The sequence below is a fragment of the Dipodomys spectabilis genome, unplaced genomic scaffold, assembly GCF_019054845.1.
Source record: "Dipodomys spectabilis isolate Male_0828 unplaced genomic scaffold, ASM1905484v1 ptg000073l, whole genome shotgun sequence".
NCBI classification, from domain to species: domain Eukaryota; kingdom Metazoa; phylum Chordata; class Mammalia; order Rodentia; family Heteromyidae; genus Dipodomys; species Dipodomys spectabilis.
The window spans coordinates 2,149,414-2,167,922 of NW_024870750.1; the positions used below are offsets into that span (position 1 = coordinate 2,149,414).

An 18,509-nucleotide genomic window follows, 5' to 3' on the forward strand; every position below is an offset into this window, starting at 1 on the left:
TCTGTGATCCTCAAATCTCAGCCTTCTGAGTAGCTAGGATTACAGGCAGGAGCTACCAGCACCTGGCTCAGTGAGACTTTTATCTCCAGTAAACTACAAAAAAGCCAGAAGTGAAGCTGTGGCTCAAAGAAGCTCAGGGACAGTATCCAGGCCCTGAGTTCAAGTCCCAGGACTCACTCACACACTTCCATTACCACCACCCAAAACAGAAATGTTTCATTTTCTCTATCTGGATGACAGCAAGAATTTGAAAATATCACAAACATTTAAGAATTCTAAACCTGTTATACAACTCTTCTTTATTGTAGGCCTCTTCCATGCTGCAGCTTGCTTTTTGTTTCCCAAACTATACAGTGGATTAATGGTTTGGTTTTCCAGACATCTGCCACCGGTAGAAGAAAATAGCATTTTTCATATATTTTCCTTTTGTTTGTATATCAAGGGTCTTATTGGGGAAATGTAAAGTTTATGTTCAAAAAGTAAAACGGTTTTATTAGAGATTTCAATAGTCTATTAGATTAAAATCACAAAAGATTTTTGAAAGAAAATTGATTTCCATACTGAAATCCACCTTCCTTGAGTAGGTACTCACATTACATAGCATTAAGAAGATGCTGGGAAAATCATGAGTTATTTATTTCATGTCAACTCAGGTAATACTTTGGTGATCAGTTCAAAATTGTCCACTTGATGCAATTGTTAAACTTGATTGAATAGACATCTAGGAGATTAATAATACAAATGTCTTATTAAATGTGCCTGTGAAGGCTTTCCAGAGATGACTGGCATGTGGGTCAGAAACTAGGGGGGTGGGAAAACCCACTCAGAATGTGAACATCACCATCCAATAAGCTCGGAGCCTGGATGGAACAAAAGCAGAAGGAAGCCAGTCAGTGTGCGCATGCTCCCTTCCTGCGTGGGTGTGTCTGTCAATGCTTCCGTTGCCTGTGGACATCAGACTCCAGCTTCTTCAACTCTTCACCTCGCATTATCAACTTTCCAAAGCAATTCCTGACTTTCAGCCTTGGGCTGGGCTGCATCATTGGTCATAGTCTGAGAGTCCTATCTTCTTGAACTAAACAGGTGCTATGTTTTCCATCTCTCCATCCAGCAGACAGCCACTGTGTAACTGTATGATCTTTTTTTTTTTTTGGGGGTCCGGTCGTGGGGCCTGAACTCTAGGCTTGGGCGCTGTCCCTCAGCTCTTCAGCTCAAGGCTAGCACTCTACCACTTGAGCCACAGCACCACTTCTGGCTTTTTTCTTTTTGCTTATGTGGTGCTGAGGAATTGAACCCAGGGCCTCATGCATGCAAGGCAAGTGCTCTACCACTGAGCCACCTTCAGAGACCCTATAATCTTTGATTATGTAAGTCAAGATAATAAATCCCCTTTTAGAACTGCTTTTTATAAATCCCCTTTATTATATATAAACATACACACTAAATAATCACTTCAGACTTTCTTGTCTACTTTATAAAATATCAAATATATCACATAGTTAGAATAAATCCATGTAACCAGTACCTAAAATAAGAACAGAAATGCAGGCCCATATACATTCTCTCCATTCAAAACTCTATTTGCCCCTAGAGGGAACTACCATGATAATAGTTCAGAGGGAACTACACTGATCCATCTAGGATCCATCTTTGTGTTCTTTATAGTTCTAAATTATGTCTATGTATCTCTAAGAAATAGTTTCAATTGATTTTGTTTTAAAGACCAAAATCATTCTAGACAATTTTTCATAACTTTTTCCTTTTGCTCAATATTGTATCTGTCCTCTGTAACCTTCCCTTATAGCTATCTGTAGCTTGCTTATTCTCTTTGTTGTACATAATAGCATTGTATGAACATATGAGGATATATTTATTAGATTGTTGATAGATGTTTGGGACTGTTCATAAAGGCCTTTGAATAGGAACAGTCCCATTGTGAACATTTGTGCCCCTGTCTTCTTTAGTTATGAACCTGGAACAGTAGTTTTAGGTTGTAGGCTCTGTACGCCTTTGTTTCTATTGGGAAAAATATGTAATTTCTAAAGTAGTTGGACCAAGTGACATTCCTGTCAACATTCTGTTGCCAACTGTCTACTCTATAGACAATAAATACCTTTGACATTAGAAGGGTAAAAATGCCATTTATTTCCGCTTTCTTTGGTTGCCAGATATTCAGATGTTTAAAGGTATTTTTCTAAAGAAGATGGGTGTGCTTGTGTATACCCGTCACCCCAGGTATAAAGGAGGTTTAAGTAAGAAGGAGAGTGGATCCAGCTGGCCTAGACCCTGCCTGAAAATTACAGTGAGGGGAAAAAAGGTCAGGGAGAGCCTGGGACATCTCTCAAGTGGCATCTAGCCAGTACAAGGGCAAGAGTTCACACTGAGCATTACCAAATATATATGTATGTGTATTTTTTCCATAAGGCACTAGAAGGGATATTTGTGTCTCTTATTTTGTCCTATTATATATAGATGGTTTATTCAGTAATATGCCCTGAAGTTTCAAATAGAAAAATTTGTCAATTAAGGTAAGATAAAGACCCATTTGACTAAATGTCAAATGGGGGCTTGAGGGAGGATTGTAGACTTCTCAATTATTCTATTTTGAAGTGCATCAGTAGATTCATGCCTGAAAGTTCATAAGTAATGAGAAAGTGAATATCAGGATGTGCAGATGGCTGGGAGTTATTTTCCAAGCAGCCTCTTACGCAGCCCCTGCCCTCCAGAAGCTTACAGTAGAGCTGAGAAAGTATTATGGAAATAGTGGGAAATGGTGACTGCCATCCACATCGTGTTCCTAATAGGGTGAATTTGACACTGACTTTGATTTTTCAGTGTGATTTGAAATACATTCCATACAGGTGTCCCTCCTCCCCTGCCATGCCAGAATAATTTATATAGACATATAAAGAGAGGCTTAAAATGTTTATAAAGATTCCTATAAACAAGCTGGGCGCTGGTGGCTCACGCCTGTAATCCTAGCTACTCAAGAGGCTGAGATTTGAGGATTGCGGTTCAAAACCAGCCCGGGCAGGAAAGTCCATGAGACTCTTATCTCCAATAAACCACCAGAAAACCGGAAGTGGCACTGTGGCTCAAGTGGTAGAGTGCTCACCTTGAGCTGAAGAGCTGAGGGACAGCAGAGTTCAAGCCCTATGACTATCCAAAAGAAAAAACAAACAAACAAACTCATAAGCAAACATGTTGGGTGGTATGAACTGGAATATAGTAGATGTAAGGGAGAACTCAGTGTAATTCTTTAGAAAGGCAAAGTTAAAGCCCAACAAAATAAGCCGCAGGAAAGGATACTTGCAAAGGGGAGCGGGAGGCAAGGGGCAAGGGATAGACCTCTGAAGTGGGGGAGCATGCCATGTATATACCACAAAGTTAAGAAAAGTAAGGGAAGGGGCGGGTGGGGATGTTGAAAGGGGTGACACAGGTCAAGATGCATTGTTTCCATAAACGGCTTTGTTAAAGGGCAACTTCGTTTGTATAACTATTAAAGATAATTTTTTTAAAATTCCTGCTGCACGGTTGATCCATAGCTCCTCTCTCCTCTTTTTTTTGTTTTCATTGTGTTTATATCTAAACACAATGTCTACTTCCCACTTGCCCGCCAAGGCATTAAAGTAGGAGATACCTTTACCATGATGTGAGCTATTTTCATTAATTCAGAAACTCAAGTGTCCCAACTCATCTACCGAGTTTTCCCCACGCTCCAAGAGAAAAAGACTAACATACCGCTCTCTGAAAACGACCCAGTGATTAAATAATTAGCACACGGATCCACTGTTATTTGCAATAACGCACATGGTTGTAAATCATCGCTATCAACGTATTCACTGCCATACATAATTGCGACTAGGAACTGCTCTAAGGCCAAGTCCTGTTTTCACAAGGACCTGAGTTCAGGGCTGCAGACGCGGGCTCTTTTGTGCAGTTCCACCCCGCACCACAGGGGGCAGAGTAACTCTTTCTCGCTCGCGGTTTTCCGCTTTGCGTCAGTCTCTGTCAGAACCAACCAAGTCCGTGCGACGGGGGGAGGAGACCCTGCCATAGGGCCGACCCAAGCCTGCTTCTCAAGCCAGCCTCCCCTCCAGATCACCAGGGACTTTGCACCCACACTGCGCGAGTGCAAGCAGTGGTGGCTGGTGACTAGAACAGTCTCCCAGCTCGTATGTCTCGAAGGTCTGGAATTTTCGCTCCCCCCCGTGGTTGGGCGCGGAATGGTACATTCCGGCCGCCGGGCTCCCCCGGAAGCCGCCGCGGCCGGGGACGCCCAGTGCCAGCCCGAGGGGCCGGGGCTGGCGGCGTCCTCGTGGTTCTGTGTGGTTGTGGTTCTTCCGTCGTCGTGCATGGGTCTCCATGGTGACGGCAGGGCCCGGACCCGGGGACCGGCAGCCCGAGTGGGGCCGCGGGGTTCCGGGGGCCTCCGCGGCGGCGTGGCCGTGTTCGCCGCCGTGGCCGCCGTGTTCACGCTCACGCTGCCCCCCTCGGTGCCGGGGGGAGACTCGGGTAAAGTACTCTCGGGTCGCCCCGCCGTCCCTGGCCCCTGCGCCGCGCGATCGCCGTGCTGGGCGGGGGTGGGGGGGTGGGGGGGGCCCTGCTCCCGCCGCGGGGTCCGGCCTCCCGCCATCCAGCGGGGCTGTGCCCCCCTCCGGCACCTCTGGCTGCGGGGTCGGGGAGGTGGGTGGGTGTCGCCTGTCCGGCGTGAACGACCATCTCTCCCCACACCGGCCCCGAGGGCACCGTGTTTTCCCACCGGAGCAATACAGACAGTGGCGGGGCGTTGTCTTGGAAGAGGGGCTCCGAGCGGACACACGCGGGATCGAATCCACCCCTACGTGCTGGGGCTGGAGCCTTTCCGCTCCGAGGCTGGCGCGCTCCCGCCTGCGCCACAGCTCCACGTGTGGCTTTTTGCGGGTTTACTGGCAGCCCAGAGGCCTCACTGACTTTTCTGCCCGGGCTGGCTTCGAACCGCGATCTTCGGACCTCAGCCTCCTGGGTTAGCAACAGCTGTGTGTGTCCAGTTGAGTTGAGTGAACGGAGGCCGTGAGAGAGGGAAGCGAGATTCAGAAAGGTCAGGAAAGGTTTCCCGAGAGGGTGTGGTCAGAGGAAGCCTGGATCTCCCGGAGGACCCAGCCAGGCCCCCTTCTCTGGAGGAGAACGCTTTAAAAAGCGGCCGCCAGAGGCAGTGTCAGGCGTGACTGGAGGGACGTTCAAATCCCACGGATCATTTCCCTAGTTGACACCACCGGCTAGTTCCTGGGTTTGTTTCACTCCGGGATTAAGTAGCCGCTAATTTTGTGCGGAATGGTGTGATTGCTTCAGGCCTGAATCTACGTCCTAAAGATGAACCATCTTTGGACGCAGACAAGGCTAACCTACGTGTAGTGACTGAAGCACAGGGTGTGTAGACCAGAAATGTGGGTTCAGTTACTACTACTTGGGGGCAAGATGGCCGTGGGCCGGGGGCTGAAGTTCCAACAGCCTCAGTTTGGGGAGCCTTTGATCTAAACTCAGGCTAGTCCTTTGCGCTGTGGGCCTTATCATAACATAAGGGAGCTGACGTCTGTCAAGAGAGAGGTAGGGCTTCGCTGTGACACTTCTGTCACTTTGTAACTTAATCCTGGAAGTGATCCGCCACGGCCCTATTTGTGGGAGTAAGTCCAGCTCACAATGAAGGGAGGCAAGGATTACACAGGTAAGGATCAGAGGGGTTGGGATTATTGGGAACTGCCTGCCACACTGACAATCTTTGATTCTCCTGTCTTCAAGTCATCACCTTTCCTCTTCCTTTCAGCTCCTATAAAAACCAGTAAGGGTAATTAGTATAGTAGGAGATGGCATTACAGGCCTTCCAAGATTAGTACCAATGATGGGAGCAGCTGTATGATTTCAAGTCCTTGGACATTAGAGTGCATTACTCTGGCACTTATTTAAAATATTTATAGCTACTTAGGGTTATTTGAGCCTGAAAGACAAGGGAGGAGTGACTAATAATAAACTAACATTTATTGTGCACTTACTATTTGTCAGGCACTATTCCAAGTGCTTTTTATGGGTTTTTAGCTCTCCCAGCTAATTTACCAGGTAGGTATCATTATTATCTTCCTTGTAGATGAGAGATTGCCAAGACTTAAATTACGTGCACAGCCAAAGCTAGTAAGTAAGGGCTGCCAGGAAAAGAACCCAGATAAGTTGACTCTAGAACATGCCTTTTTTGTTCAGCAATATTGGAGTCTGGACTCAAGGCCTTGCGCTTGTTAAGCAGGTGCTCTTATCACTGAGCCACATTCTCAGTCCTTTCTACTTAGGAATCTTTCAGGTAGGGTCTCACATTTCCACTGGGGCTAGCCTCACACACCTCCTGCTATGGAAGTCCTTTTGCTTCAGCTAAGATTCTAAGAACACCATGCCACATACACTTTGTTTAAAATGGAATCTTGCTAATTTTTTGTCTGGAATGGCATCAAACTATGAACCTCTTAATCTTTGCCTTCACAATAGTTAACATTATAAGCATGAGCCACCACATCTAACTTAGAGCCCTTCTTCCCTCCCTTCCCTCCCTGCCTTCCTCCCTGCCTCCCTCCCTCCCTCCCTCCTTGCCTGCCTGCCTGCCTGCCTGCCTCCCTCCCTCCCTCCTTTCCTTCCTCCCTCCCTCCCTCCTTCCCTCCCTCCCTCCCTCCCTCCTTCCCTCTCTCTCCCTCCCTCCCTCCTTCCTTCCTTCCTTCCTGTGCCCCAGTCCTAGACCTTGAACCCTGGGTCTGGGTGCTGTCCCTAAGCTTCTTTTGCTCAGGCTAGCTCTCTACCAAATGAGTGACAGCTCCACTTCTGGCTCTTTCTGTGATTAATTGGAGATAAAGAGTCTCGCAGTCTTTCCTGCTCTGGCTGGCTTCTAACAGTGATTCTCAGATCTCAGACTCCTGAGTAGCTAGGATTATAGGTGTGAGCCACCAGCACCCAGTTTAGAGCATACTTTCTTAATATCTAGTTCTCGTCAATTTTTTTGAAATTCCTTGTTAAATTCACCATCACATGCGCAGTGATATTTAAAGTCTATGTTTAATCTGATGCTAAAAAGTAGTTATTTTTAATGTCTGTATGTTCATTTTAGAGAGTGATTAATAAACCTTTCCAACTATATTCCCATATGGAAAATTTGTTTGGTATTTTGACCACTTTGTTTATATGTTGAGTGTACTGTCCTTGAATGTTTCTGAATTGTACTTTCTATCAATAAACAGAACACAGCTCAAAACCAAAATAAAGCATGTAGTCTTCTTCTTAAGAAGTCAAGCTCTGCACCACAAATCCTTCACATCATGAGTGTGGCATTGCTGTCGCGCTACTTGACATATACAGTTCTTACCTGGGCATCAGTGCTGGGTCTTTTGTGGGGGAGGTGGGACTATAGCCTTCACTAAGTTCCCTATCTGTAGTTCAAAGGCAGTGTTGGTATTTTGTCGATCGTGGGGCTTGAACTCTGGGCTTGGGTGTTGTCCCTATGCTCTTCAGTTCAAGGCTAACACTCTACCACTTGAGCCACAATGCCACTTCCAGTTTTCTAGTGGTTATTGGAGATAAGAGTCTCATGGACTTTCCTGCCTGGGCTGGCTTTGAACCGTGATCCTCAGATCTCAGCCTTCTGAGTAGCTAGGATTACAGGTGTAAGCCACCAGTGCCTGGCAAGGTAGTGTTTTTTAACAGACCAGATCTATGTCAATGTAGTAATATGATTTAGTAAACATACAGAGGGGAGCTGGTTATATAAATTTTAGGAATCTTCAGACAAACTCTTGAGCTCGATGCCAATTTGTATCAAACTTGATACACTACGAAATTGCCTGGGAAACTGAGTCTCAGTGCCAGGATCTTACATTTAGGAACTTTGGGGTTCCAGAGAGGAGTCCTTCCATCAAAAGCAAAATAAGCATAAGTAGCCTTAGGATTTAAGTTTGAGGAAGTCCCTTTGTAGAAAGTTGGGAAAAAGCAAGAACTCAGGAGGACCTGGGTTTGTTTGTTTGTTTTTACTACTTAATCTCTTAAAACTGTTCAGGACACAAAAAGAACCTTGATATCTAAGGTGCTTGTGAATATCTTCAGAAGACTGGAAAAATAACCCTTAATATAAGCAATATGATGTGCCTGGGTGACCCCCCAGGGCTTCTGGAAAGGAAAGTAAGTTTCAGAGTAAGGAGGCTACAGATTTGATGTGTCCTCTTGTCAGCTCTGTGCCAGAGGAAGGACAAGCAGTGATGTCTTGGCTGGATCCTGACAGATAAGAAAATGTCTCTTGAACTTGGTGGAGAGGATTGAAAACAACTAGCTGGACTGTTTTGCAGCAATCTCAGTAAGAGTGAAACAGAGACTTGGGCAGATTCTAGGAAGGAGGAAGAAGTGATTGATTGTGGTGAAATAGGCTGGGAAAGGAGGTGTGTGTGAGGAGAGGTGTCATCAAGAAGGTGGGAAACGTGGCAGCCTGAGAAAACGAGCGATAAGAGAAGTGAAAGGGGTTACTCCAGAAACACTGGACAGTCAGATCTCATGGGGTGAGTGAGCCTCAGTCATACGGATACAAACCTGCCAAAGACACTTGGAAGCTATAGACAGCTTAACTGGTTCGCTGAAAAAAATCTGAATATAATTCAGTAATAGAGCAGCCACTGAGAAATTTCTGGATAGAGTCCAGCCCATTTTCTTTATGGTATGGGCAAGAGAGTGGCAGACACCAGTAACCAACTAAAGGACATTTGTTCGTACTTGCTAGATGCAGGCCAAGGGAGGTAAAGTCCTAGTTAGAGCTGAGACAATAGAAATGAAAACCAGAATGTTAGTACCTATTGAAGGATAGGAAATGTATGTTAGTAATTTTCCCACTAGGGAGTTGTAAGTTTCACAAATCAGTATTGACTGATGTCTTTCATTGTTCTGTTCCATACTATACGGAGATGACTCAAATCATCTCTGTGCTCAGAAAACTTAGAATATTAATAAACGGGAATTGAATTATTACATCGTAGATTTTAAAATAACTACCAGCAGTGAGGAACTTTATACATACAGACTAGAATGATCAAATGGTTGTTAAATGTAAGAGAAATGACTGAACAACCTGGAAGAAGATTGTTTAGAAATGTTGAAATGTAACCTAATTAATGTAGGCCCTAAGTTACCCACATACTAGTTATTAGGGCAGTATGGCACATTTTATGTGGGGGCTGGATCTCAGACCTCTGCAACCTTGTATATCATACGAGTGTGCTAGTATAGACTGTGCTAAATTCTTGAGAGAATATTACATGAATACTTTATTAAAGCATTTTCATGTTTCCAAGTGGCTACAACCTTCAGAAGAGAAGAAATTAGCTTAAAAAAAATGAGTAGTCAAGGTGTATTTCCACTGACCAATTATTGAGACCTATGAAAGATAGGTTTGTTCAAAAAGACCTAAGGGAGGAAGTATTCTTAGACTTATTTCATGCTGTTAAATCTCTACAGATTTACAGTTTTATCCAGTCAAATTAATGCAAAACCCCAATGCAAGCATTTGGATTTTGAAAACTTTGGAGGAGTGTCATTCTCTAATAGTAATTATTGGTTTTACATTATTTTTTCGCAGGGGAACTGATCACAGCCGCACATGAGCTTGGAGTAAGTATTAGTTTTATTGTTTAATCAATGCTCTCATTAGCAGTTTTAGGAATTAAGAAAGTTTAATTAAGCATGGAATAAAGTAGATTAATTTATTTCCAAACCCTAGTTTTTAGTAACTTATAAGTACAGTATGTGACAATTTACTTTAAGTTTTAAATCCAATTAAATGAAATTATAAAGCAAAGCCTTTACTATATATACAGTAGCTGGGCTTATTATCACCCCAAATTTTGTATAAGCCGGAGAGAATAAATCGGGTTAACAGTTTTAATAAGTTTATTATTTAATAAACTTTATTATGATGTATGATCCTTTTAGTCAAGACCTTCCAACTGTCAGCATGGTGAGTAATCCGATATCGGTGTGGTCTTTCAACTTTCTAACCAAGGCAATATTTCAGAACTTGAGTTTTTTTCAATAGCTTTTTAAATGACCCTAATGTACTGTGAACCCAGAGAACAAACTGTTTAAGAACTGACAATGGAATATGTCATTCTCTAAGTGATGCACCATGAGGTAGACACTGTCAAATCCACGGAAGAAAATATTTACTTGTATTGGCACAAAAGGATTACAATAGGAAACCACTATTCAAACATTTAGTCAATGGTGCTTTATCTTACTTCTTGCTTTAGAAAAGGGCCTTTTTTCCACTGATGCCAGCGTGACTCTTCTTTTCCAGTGAAAACTTAGCTTTTGCCCATTTTTCCATAGGTTGCCCATCCTCCTGGCTATCCGTTGTTCACCTTGGTGGCTAAACTGGCGATGATACTGTTTCCTTTTGGTTCTATTGCCTACCGAGTCAACCTTCTCTGTGGCTTATTTGGAGCAGTAGCTGCATCGTTACTGTTTTTCACCGTTTTCAGGTAAAGTAGTTGATGAATTAAAACTAATTTTGAGTAATTTTTGGCCAACTGCATACATTTTTAAAATAAAAAAAGAAGAAGAAGAAGAAAGACCTCTGTGTGTTGCCTGAGTGGTTTCTCTAACTTTTGTGATGTCACTCCCTTAATTTGCAGTAATTTCATATGCATTCAACCCCTCAGATGGTTCCCCAGTTGGTTCTGCTTTGTACAATGGAGTGAAGGTGTCACCAGTTCATTCTCACAGTTCTCTGGTTAGGCAGAACTAATGAGGTTTGTCATTTCATGGAGATGCAGATGGGCCAGTTTAATTCAGCAATATAAAAGCTCATCTTTTAGTAAATGGTAAAAATCTTTTAATTACTCACAGCATTGCTGATGGACAGCTGCCTATGAAGCTGGGCCTAATGTCTAATTATATTGTATTCTAAATATGACCACCTTGGCTCCTTTTTAAAAATGAGGTTGTGAGCCAAGAAAAACCACATTTGGGATGTGGTTTTAGTGAGGTTCCACTTTGAAATCTTGTAGCTTTAAGGAAGACTCCAGCCTTTCTTAGTGCAGAAGCTTCCAGCTTTTCAGTGGTCATTGGTTGAATACATTAATGAACTCATTTGTCTACGAGGTTTATCTCCATCTCAAAATGTAGTCAAATCTAATATAATGTTTAAGAGGATCATAATGGAAAATACAAATTACATTTGATGATGGAGAGGACAAAACACTAAAAACACTCCTTGCAAAAATTTTTGCAAGTGTTTTAATAAAAAATAATTTTAATGTAATTAAGTAAAACTTGAGTAGACAGAATTTCACATGTTAGTTTGGGGGACTAATATTTTATAATAGTCATAATATTGCCCTTGAGCTAAATTTTTTCTAAATTCTGTTTGTGTTATTTAAAAACAGGCAAAAGTTAACAAAAGTGTAACTCTGAAATTTACTTTTAGACCTATTTGTTGATTGTAATTGTTGATCATTTGCTAAATGTATGTGCGTTATTTAATTTGCTTATATTTAATCTTACACATTTTCAGTGACAGCTGAATCTTTAAGTATGAAATATTTAAAGTAACGTTGCTGCATGGGTTGATTAGGGTTATGAATACATTCCTTTTCTAAATGGCTACAATGATTTTGATCAGAATTATTTTTCCTGAATCTTTTATAATTATGAATCTGCTAGTATTATTTCATTGAAAAAACTTGCTCCTCATATTTTTAAGCATCTGGGTTGAAATTTTAACCTATTTTTTATTGAATATATTCACAAGACATTTTAAGGCAGACATTTATTTATTTATTGTAAAGGTGATGTACAGCAGGGTTACAAATACATAAGTCAGATAATGAGTACATTTCTTTTAGGCAGACATTTAATAAAACTAATTTATTTATTTTATATTCCATCTTCACTTTAAAAATATTTTTCTATAGCACATATATATTTAAATGTTATGCAGATACAAATATTCTTAGTTAAATAAAGTGACTCATTTTTTAAAACTTGTTTGTCAAAATTTTGTTATGCCATTCTACATGAGAACCACTGTAAAAATATTATGTTAAAATGTTTTCAGAATCCAGATAACTTTGGACAATATTTTTTTGTGTGTTATCCACATTGAAAAGTAGCTTTGGTTAATTATTGTGCTTGATTACGTGAATTTTAGATAAGCCTGTGACCCTTTTCTTTTGATATACAGCATTGATGATAAATTTTTATACTTGCTCTCATGTTTTTAAATCAAAACTCTTAATACTACTCTACTGTCTATTTGAGTGGTTTTAGTAATGCAGTACTTGGGAAAGTTGCTTTATTTCCAAAACAGGAACTAACAATATTATCGCTTACATACATTTTAATATGAAAATGTTTCATCATTTTGAATACAAATAACTGACAAGGTACATGTCCTTTGGGAACAACCCAGTTCAAGTGGCAAATCTGTTTTGTCAAACAATAGACACCCTTCAGAAAGGAGAAGCCATCTCTATGGTAATCGGACTAACAGTAGCCTATTGATTGAGTGGAAGAAGACATTATACAATGTCAGCTGGCTTGTTACAATTTCATTTGTTGTATGACCTAAACTTAACCTCTAAACCCTTTCTTCTGTGAATATAAACCCAACAGCAGGACACAGTTTGTGTACAGCCATTACAGTGATGGCTTTTTTCCAGTCCTAGCATCCAGTAAATATATTCCAATCCAGGTTGACTCCTTTCTCTGAATTTATTTAGGAGACATTTCACTACTTTATTCATTTACAGACCAAATCATCATTCCATTGTTGGATGTTAAAGAGTTTGTATCCAAGAAGCAGTTTGATTCTTTCTTTCTCCCATCACTTGAGAGAACATTACTGTACATGTGGGATTAGTGCTGACTGGTGTGCAGCAAATTAATTCTTTTAACAGGTTTAGTTTTTTTTTTCCAGGTAATTGTGCACATAGCATTCACTATATTTAGCTCTTGGGGTGGACGTAAAGACCTTCTGTACCTTTTAAACAAAGATTGTATTTCAAAAGCAAATTTCTGTTTAAATGTGTTGATGTAAAAGCTCCATTTTTTTTCAGTAAACATGACTTAGATTGAAAGAACAATTTATTCATTTCTCCCAATTACTATGTAATTTTTGCTTTTTCTTGCATCTTTCTCTTGCTTTTAAAAGCCATAAGATGTCATTAACACTGCATTTTTTGTCAATCTTTGCTAATGGTTGGCAAGAACTCATTTATATTTGCTTTGCCCTAATGTAGAAAGCGTATGAGTAAAACAGCACATTGAAAAAGCTAGATGTGTCACTATAGCTTATTGAATTAAGAATAGTAAGATTGTGGCAGTTTCTGTATTTATTTATGTCTTGGGTTAGAGGAGTTTAATACATTTCATTTATATGAAATAATCCTCCATTTAATTAATCTGTAGATCTGTATATTTGAAGAAATGTAATAAAGTTACTGTTTTATGGGAGCTGGGATTTTTCTCTTTCAAGGCCAGTTTTAAATTTGACAGTATGGTAAGTCCTATTTATAATTCACAAATCCCATTAATATAAAAAATTTAAAACTTACAGATAATGAGAATCACAAACATGAGCATCATTTAACTTTGCTTAATATTTGAATTTCAACATTATTTTTTAGGAAGTATCAGACTAGGTTACATGCAGTGAATTCAGGAGGGGTATTAGAGCCACTGTCAGCAAACAAGTTCATTTTATATGTGCCAAGTAGCCAGAAATGTGATGGTGTGACATTGGTTTCCCTTATTTGCAATATCTAGTATATGTATGAGTCAAGCGGAAAAGGTCAGATAATGTGATGTCAGGAAAATGAACCTTTAGATATGTATTTTAATGTTTTTTTCTTTCATGCATGTGTTTCTAACACATTTATAAGATTATCTCTTTGTTGCTTTGTATGTCCCTCCCCCACAATATAACCCCTGCTTTCACTATATTTGATGTCAGTATAACTTGTGGAGGAGATGGGGAAAAACCAGTTGTTTAAGGATACAGGTGGACCTGTTGCAACAATGAGAAGTACAAGTTGTCATGTCCAAAACGAGCTTTACAACGTCGGTGCGGTGGGGGGGAGGGGGAAAAAAAAAAAAGAATACTGTACCTCAGGGAAGGTCCAGCTTGCTTATGACCTCAAATGAAGACGTAAGTTGTATCACTTTATGCTGGCAGTGAGAGAGCAGGCACTAAATCCTCAACAGGCTTGAGAATCAGCAAACTATTATTTATTTTTATTTCAAACTATTAGTAACATGGAACTGTAGAAAAATTTACCAACAGCGTTTGTTGAGCCATCATGTGAGTTGAAAATAAAACTTGTAGTTTTATGATCAAAATTCAGTGTTTATTTTAAAGAGAGTAAGACAAAGTAACCATTAAGTGAGTGGCTTTTCAGGTATTTTCTTCAAAAGGCACCATTTCCAGAGCTTAAATTAAAAAACAAACAAACAACAACTTAACACCATTAGCATTGTACAGAAGGAAATCAGACCTGTTCATGTCAAGGAGTTACCTAGAATACATGAATATTAATAATAGTCAAGGCTATATTAAAACTATGCCTGCTTACTACCAAGAACTTACAGTCAATTTCAGTAATACTTAAGTATCTTCTGGCAAGTTACTTTGTACCTATATCATATGCATGGAATTTTTGTCATTTCTATGTTAGGTATTTCTTAAGGTATTGCTGCTAGAAATTAATTTGATTATAGTTTTGGAAAGCAATACTTGATTCCTGAACATTGTATCTGCTATTTCTACAGCTTCTGTTACGATTCTATTCAGTAAAGAATAGAATATTAAAATGCCATATACCTTAGAGAATGCAGAATCTCCTGCTTAAGAGACATTTGGATTTTCCAGCTCAAGGAGTATTTTTAGATTATTGCCAGAGAGAATAATGTAAAGTGCTTCCTAATTTTGAAGTAACGATGCATAAGTAACAAATAGTCTCCAAGTTGGTGTGTGTGTGTGTGTGTGTGTGTGTGTGTGTGTGTGTGTGTGTGTGGAAAAGAATAGAAAGTACTGGAGCATTAATTTCCATTCAAGAGAATATCTGTCTTGATCCCTGGTTAATTGATCATATATTTCTTTCATACTTGTATTAAAATTGCATTGACTCAGCTTGGTTAAGCATATTAAGAGCCTGGTTCATTTGCATTTTCTTATAAGTAGGGGGACATATTAGGCTCATATACAGCACTTAATTTTGAAGGGAGAAAAGCAGGGCAGAAACTCTTAAGACTGTAGAGTTTTTTTCTGACAGCTAGTCAGAGTTAGAATTAGTTCAAGGAAATGTTAATAATGCACTGCCTGGCCTAATCCCTTTGATATCACCAGGTATCCTCCTGTTCATGGGTTAATTGCTTTAAAAGCGAAGGCAATATTCTGAGCGGTGGGCCGCTTCACCTTTTCACAGCTGTTACCATTGAGTGACAACTAAATCCCATGTGTAAGATGAGGAAGAGCTCAATCTCCAATTGGGAGAAAATTTATGTAAACCGCAATCCCTTCAGAATGTGCGGAAGTCATAGACTTTCTTGATTTACTCTGCTTTTCCCAGAAAGCTCTATTGTTCACTTTCCTAAGTCCCATCAACCCTTTGTAGCAGAATATCACAGCGGCAGCAGATAGCTTGAAATATATAAATGCTATCATAGCTCTGATTAATAGCAGTGCTTATGAGTCAAGTCTGATAACAGTGCAGCTCTCCACTCAATTTCAGATACTGCTAATGGAATCTGTCTTCTCCAATTGTAATATGAGAAGGCCTAATTTGCCATGGAGCTTGGAGCTGTCACCAGTAGGGGATTGTGGGGTCAGATGGGAGCTGCCAGGTTTTTGCCCTGCAGCTTGTATCTCTCACTTTGAATAGAGCAGCCCCCTGCCTGCCAGTTAGCTGATAGGCCGCCTTGGGGTTTATGCCACCATCTACAATAGGAAAGGGCTACATAGACTGACTTTATAATTGTGAAGCTAGCTCATATTTCCACAGCTACTGTGCTGCATAATTTCTAATAAGTGGTTTTAACAAATGTCAGATTATGAAAAGTTTCCTCAATTACAAAAACTTATAAAACATTTAAATTGCTAAATCTGTTTCCTGCCGAGATTTTGCCACTGGAACTAGTCCTCAGTTATTGTGGCTATACTAATAAATGCATATATTTCTTAAAAAGTACAAACAAAACGATAAGTTATAACTCATAGCAGATGACCTGAATTTCAAAGCCATAAAAGTAGAAAGCAGTCTTAAGGAAGCAAAATGTTTGCTAATTTGGTGTGGTAAGACTAACAGTAAATCACTTATTTATTACTTTGATTTGTGTTGCCGATGAAAGTTGTTGAATACCCTCGTCCTATTGATCTTAGTTATTTTAAGCATGATTTGTTTTTTTCCTCATATGCTTTTTGTAGCTCAAGTTGTAAAAATTTTGCCTTTTCTGAGTTTTCAGTTAAAAAGAACGTAGTGAGATGAGATAGAGGTCTTGGCCAGTGCCTTTGAGAACAAATCAGTTTTGCTACCACAAGCAACTATACCATCAAGATTGAGTAATAAGGTAATAGTAAGGTCTTACGTATTTTTACACATTTCAAACAAAATTGACTATAATCTATAACTTGGCATTAATTTAAACTGCGCTGTACTCAAGAGGGTGGGGGTCTCCCACTGCACATAGTATTTGGCATATGGTAGAAGTTCATGTAATAATGATTCCTCTCAAGACCAGAGCAGTGTTTTCTTTTAGAGAATGCCAGTGTAAGTTCGTGGGATGTTATAACATGAATTGTTTTAAATCTTGACTGGCTGTACTATTGTAGTTAATGCATGAATCTTAATTCTAGCGGAAATTGTATGATTACGTTTTTATTTATGGAAGCTACTCATAATCATCTTGTATTTTAAAAGTTTTTCTTTTTTAAGTCAGGAATAATACTTGGTACTTTTCCTTTCAGAGTACTGGTAGTTAATATCTATGTAGCTGAAAGTTCAGTGTAGAAATAGTTTTCCTTTTGATTGGGTCTCAAGAAATAAAATTAATCTTGGTAAGATTTTATCTGGAGCAACAGTACCTTTTTATAAAATGTAGGAAAATTTATTAAAAATGGGAGTGTTTTCATTTTTGAGGCCCAGTAGCTACAATGATATACATTTAATATAACTTGTTCTCAGTTATTGACTTCGGTTCATTAGGGCTAAACTTGAAAATGAAACTACTTAGATCCCACTGTTCCCTAACTGGCGACGAATATAAATATTCCTACAGAGCATGGGACATGTGTGTGGATGCACAGCGCACATCTGCAAGAGCTGAGTGAACTGCTACCAAAAGGAAAGAGGTTTAGCAGTGCTTCCTTTTTCCTCATTTGTGGCCCCATTTTAACCATCCTCCTTGTACACTGGAGAGTTAGAGCTATGGCACTGATCGTGTGACGAGGTCAGAAGGGAACAGTCATTTTCATGAAACAAGAGCCAGAGAGAGAAGGCCATGGAAGGACAAGAATGGTAGATTTGAGGTTGATTGCACCCTGCTTTACCACACTTATCCCAGTGACCCACAGCATGAATTAGTACTGAATGAATTGACACTAATAGAAATGTATTGAGCATCAGCGTTCATATGCTGCATTGTTGTGACCTGCCTATCCCATTCCCACTTACTTTGAGTTGGCGTTTTATTGTTGAGGAGTGGTACACCAACTGTGTTGAGTTCTCTGAATGCAAGGAACACTCAAGGCAAACATATTCATGAATTTGATGAGGCACATCAAATGTGTGTTTGGACAGAATTTCAGGTTTCTAGTATTTGCCTTTTGATTGAGGGTTAGACAAACATGTGACTACACATGAAAATCAAATACTGCGTTGTGGAAAGAAAAATATACCTTAACGTTGATAGCAAACCTGTGTCAGTGGTGTAAATTGTAACCTCCTGATTTATCCATTGTGTCAACAAGTGAATAGTATTCTGAAAGTGAGAAAATACAAGTCAGTAGTAGAACTCTCAGAAATCTTCTCTAGGCCTTATGAGTTTATGGACCAAAAAGAAGGCAGTTAAATTTTTGCTTTCTTTTGTTTCTGTTTGCAGTACTAGCTATTGAGTTCAGTGTCTTGAATATGTGAAGCAAGTGTTCTGCCACCATCCTGTAGTTCTGTTGTAGTCGAAGTGTTCTTTGCTTACACTTGTTAGGATCCTAACTTCCTTTTCTCAGTACTGAATTTCTATCATTTGCTTTAGCTAGACTTAAAATGCTTAACTACCTTTACCATTTAGCATATGGTATATCTTTCTTTGTGCATAAACATTGTACTCTCTTGGACAATAAACTAATGATGTTAGTGCTAACCCAAATAAAAAACACTTGGGAAGATTTATTATAAATATACTGTATGTTCTATTTGTAAAATATTAAGTGTTTATGTAAAATAAAAGTCAATGACTTGGATTTGATGTTT

At 39.8% G+C, this 18,509-nt stretch overlaps 1 protein-coding gene across 5 annotated transcripts in view; it reads left to right on the forward strand.

Annotated features, from left to right (window-relative positions):
* Positions 1-4,296: 4,296 nt before the first annotated feature.
* Tmem260 (transmembrane protein 260) overlaps positions 4,297-18,509 on the forward strand; it is a 48,965-nt gene continuing 34,752 nt past the window's right edge. For all 5 annotated transcript variants that reach the window (XM_042682544.1, XM_042682545.1, XM_042682547.1 and 2 more), the window contains exons 1-3: positions 4,297-4,515; positions 9,626-9,657; positions 10,375-10,526. In XM_042682544.1, the coding sequence (XP_042538478.1) occupies positions 4,356-4,515; positions 9,626-9,657; positions 10,375-10,526 (344 nt within the window). In that variant the 5' untranslated portion in view covers positions 4,297-4,355. The remainder of the gene's footprint in view (positions 4,516-9,625; positions 9,658-10,374; positions 10,527-18,509) is intronic.